The 2,500-nt window shown below is 50.0% G+C and overlaps 1 protein-coding gene across 1 annotated transcript in view; it reads left to right on the forward strand.

The window, feature by feature from the left end:
- Positions 1-1,197: 1,197 nt before the first annotated feature.
- The window catches only part of LOC125146337, a 3,579-nt gene continuing 2,276 nt past the window's right edge, over positions 1,198-2,500 (forward strand). The window contains exon 1 of the mRNA XM_047822953.1: positions 1,198-2,500. This exon is cut by the window's right edge and continues 2,276 nt beyond it. Within this exon, the coding sequence (XP_047678909.1) occupies positions 1,339-2,418 (1,080 nt within the window). The 5' untranslated portion in view covers positions 1,198-1,338 and the 3' untranslated portion in view covers positions 2,419-2,500.

Consider the following 2,500-nt stretch of genomic DNA (forward strand, 5'->3'; position numbering starts at 1 on the left):
TGTGCTGGTTTTATCCAGGTTGAATCTGCTACAGAAACATTCCCATTTTTTTTTTCTACCTCTCACTCGCTGCCTAACTAAGAAGACCGTCACACAGCCACTTTCTTGTCCCAGGGGTCCCAGACAGGGTGATAATACTGGAATAAAAAACAATCTGCATGAAAAAATAATAAAGTGTCAGAAGAGAGACTCCGGTCCCAGTAGAAAGTCGGAGCTGTCAGATGAGAGTGAATCAATTCAGTACAAGAGGAACCTGTGGAACAGGATTTCACAATCTTAACTGGGATCTATTTCAATTTCCAGATAAGTGACACCGAGCTCTTGCGCTGACACGTCCTGAAAAAAAACAGGAAGCATATATGCCAGAACACAGTGGTGGAGAAAAGTGAACAAAAAGAGGATTTGAGGTATTAAAAGAGAAATGTGACTCACGTACAGGGACAGCGACACGTGGGAGAAGAACCTTCGTCTGGTTACGCCTCTTTTCATTTGTGCCTCTCAGGACAAAAAAAATATATCTTGCTTAAGATTGACTTTTTCTGATCTCTGGAGATACACTGGATGTCTTAATGTTCTATTAATTAAGGACACTGACTTCTGGACTTTCCCATAGGATTAAATGGCATTAAGACGTTGCGATGTGAGCGTTTCCTTTAACAGAAGACAGAAAATCATACTGTTTTATTCTTTTACAGAGCATGAGAAACTCAGAGGAAACGTATCGGTTTGCATTCGGGTAAAAGTTTGGACATGGAAGGGTAGTAGGGTTCCTTCTTTCCTTCTTCCGTTCTTTGCTTCTTTCCGTCTGGAACTGCTCATGCGATTCAATTTTCCTGTCAGAAACTCGATGGGAAAACACCACTAGCAATAAGTCCGTATCGCGAGGCACGGGGAGAACATGCAAACTCCACACACACAAGGCGGAGGCGGGAATCGAACCCCCAACCCTTTAATTATATAGCACTCTTAACATTGTCACAAAGCAGCTTTACAGGAATATAATATATTGTAATATAGGGGGAAGTCGTGGCCTAATTGTTAGAGAGTTTAACTTCTATCCCTAAGGTTGTGGGTTCGAGTCTCGGGCTGGCCACAACTGAGGTGCCCTTGAGCAAGGCACCGAAGCCCCTCAACTGCTCCCCGGGCGCCGCAGCATAAATGGCTGCCCACTGCTCCGGGTGTGTGTTCACGGTGTGTGTGTGTGTGTGCACTTTGGATGGGTTAAATGCAGAGAACAAATTCTGAGTATGGGTCACCGTACTTAGCCGTACGTCACGTCACTTTCACTTATATATATATATGTATATTTATAATCTATAGTCTGCGACGTACACCGCGATGTACACTGATGAGACGTACACCACGATGTACACCGCGATGTACACCGACGAGACGTGCACCACGATGTACACCGACGAGACGTACACCGCGATGTACACCGACGAGACGTACACCGACGAGACGTACACCGCGATGTACACCGACGAGACTTACACCGCGATGTACACCGAGATGTACACCGACGAGACGTACACGCGTTGTACACCGACGAGACGTACACCGCGATGTACACCGACGAGACTTACACCGCGATGTACACCGAGATGTACACCGACGAGACGTACACACGATGTACACCGACGAGACGTACACCGCGATGTACACCGACGAGACGTACACCGCGATGTACACCGACGAGACGTACACCGCGATGTACACCGACGAGACGTACACCGCGATGTACACCGACGAGACGTACACCGCGATGTACACCGACGAGACTTACACCGCGATGTACACCGACGAGACGTACACCGCGATGTACACCGACGAGACTTACACCGCGATGTACACCGAGATGTACACCGACGAGACGTACACGCGATGTACACCGATGAGATGTACACCGACGAGACGTACACCGACGAGACGTACACCGCGATGTACACCGACGAGACGTACACCGCGATGTACACCGACGAGACGTACACCGAGATGTACACCGACGAGACGTACACGCGATGTACACCGACGAGACGTACACCGCGATGGACACCGACGAGACGTACACGCGATGTACGCCGACGAGACGTACACGCGATGTACACCGACGAGACGTACACGCGATGTACACCGACGAGACGTACACGCGATGTACACCGACGAGACGTACACGCGATGTACACCGCGATGTACACCGACGAGACGTACACCGCGATGTACACCGACGAGACGTACACCGCGATGTACACCGACGAGACGTACACCGCGATGTACACCGACGAGACTTACACCGCGATGGACACCGACGAGACTTACACTGCGATGGACACCGTGATGTACACCGACGAGACGTACACGCGATGTACACCGACGAGATGTACACCGACGAGACGTACACGCGATTTACACCGATGAGATGTACACCGACGAGACGTACACCGACGAGACGTACACCGCGATGTACACCGACGAGACGTACACCGCAATGTACACCGAC

The sequence above is a fragment of the Tachysurus fulvidraco genome, chromosome 14 (genome assembly GCF_022655615.1).
Source record: "Tachysurus fulvidraco isolate hzauxx_2018 chromosome 14, HZAU_PFXX_2.0, whole genome shotgun sequence".
NCBI classification, from domain to species: domain Eukaryota; kingdom Metazoa; phylum Chordata; class Actinopteri; order Siluriformes; family Bagridae; genus Tachysurus; species Tachysurus fulvidraco.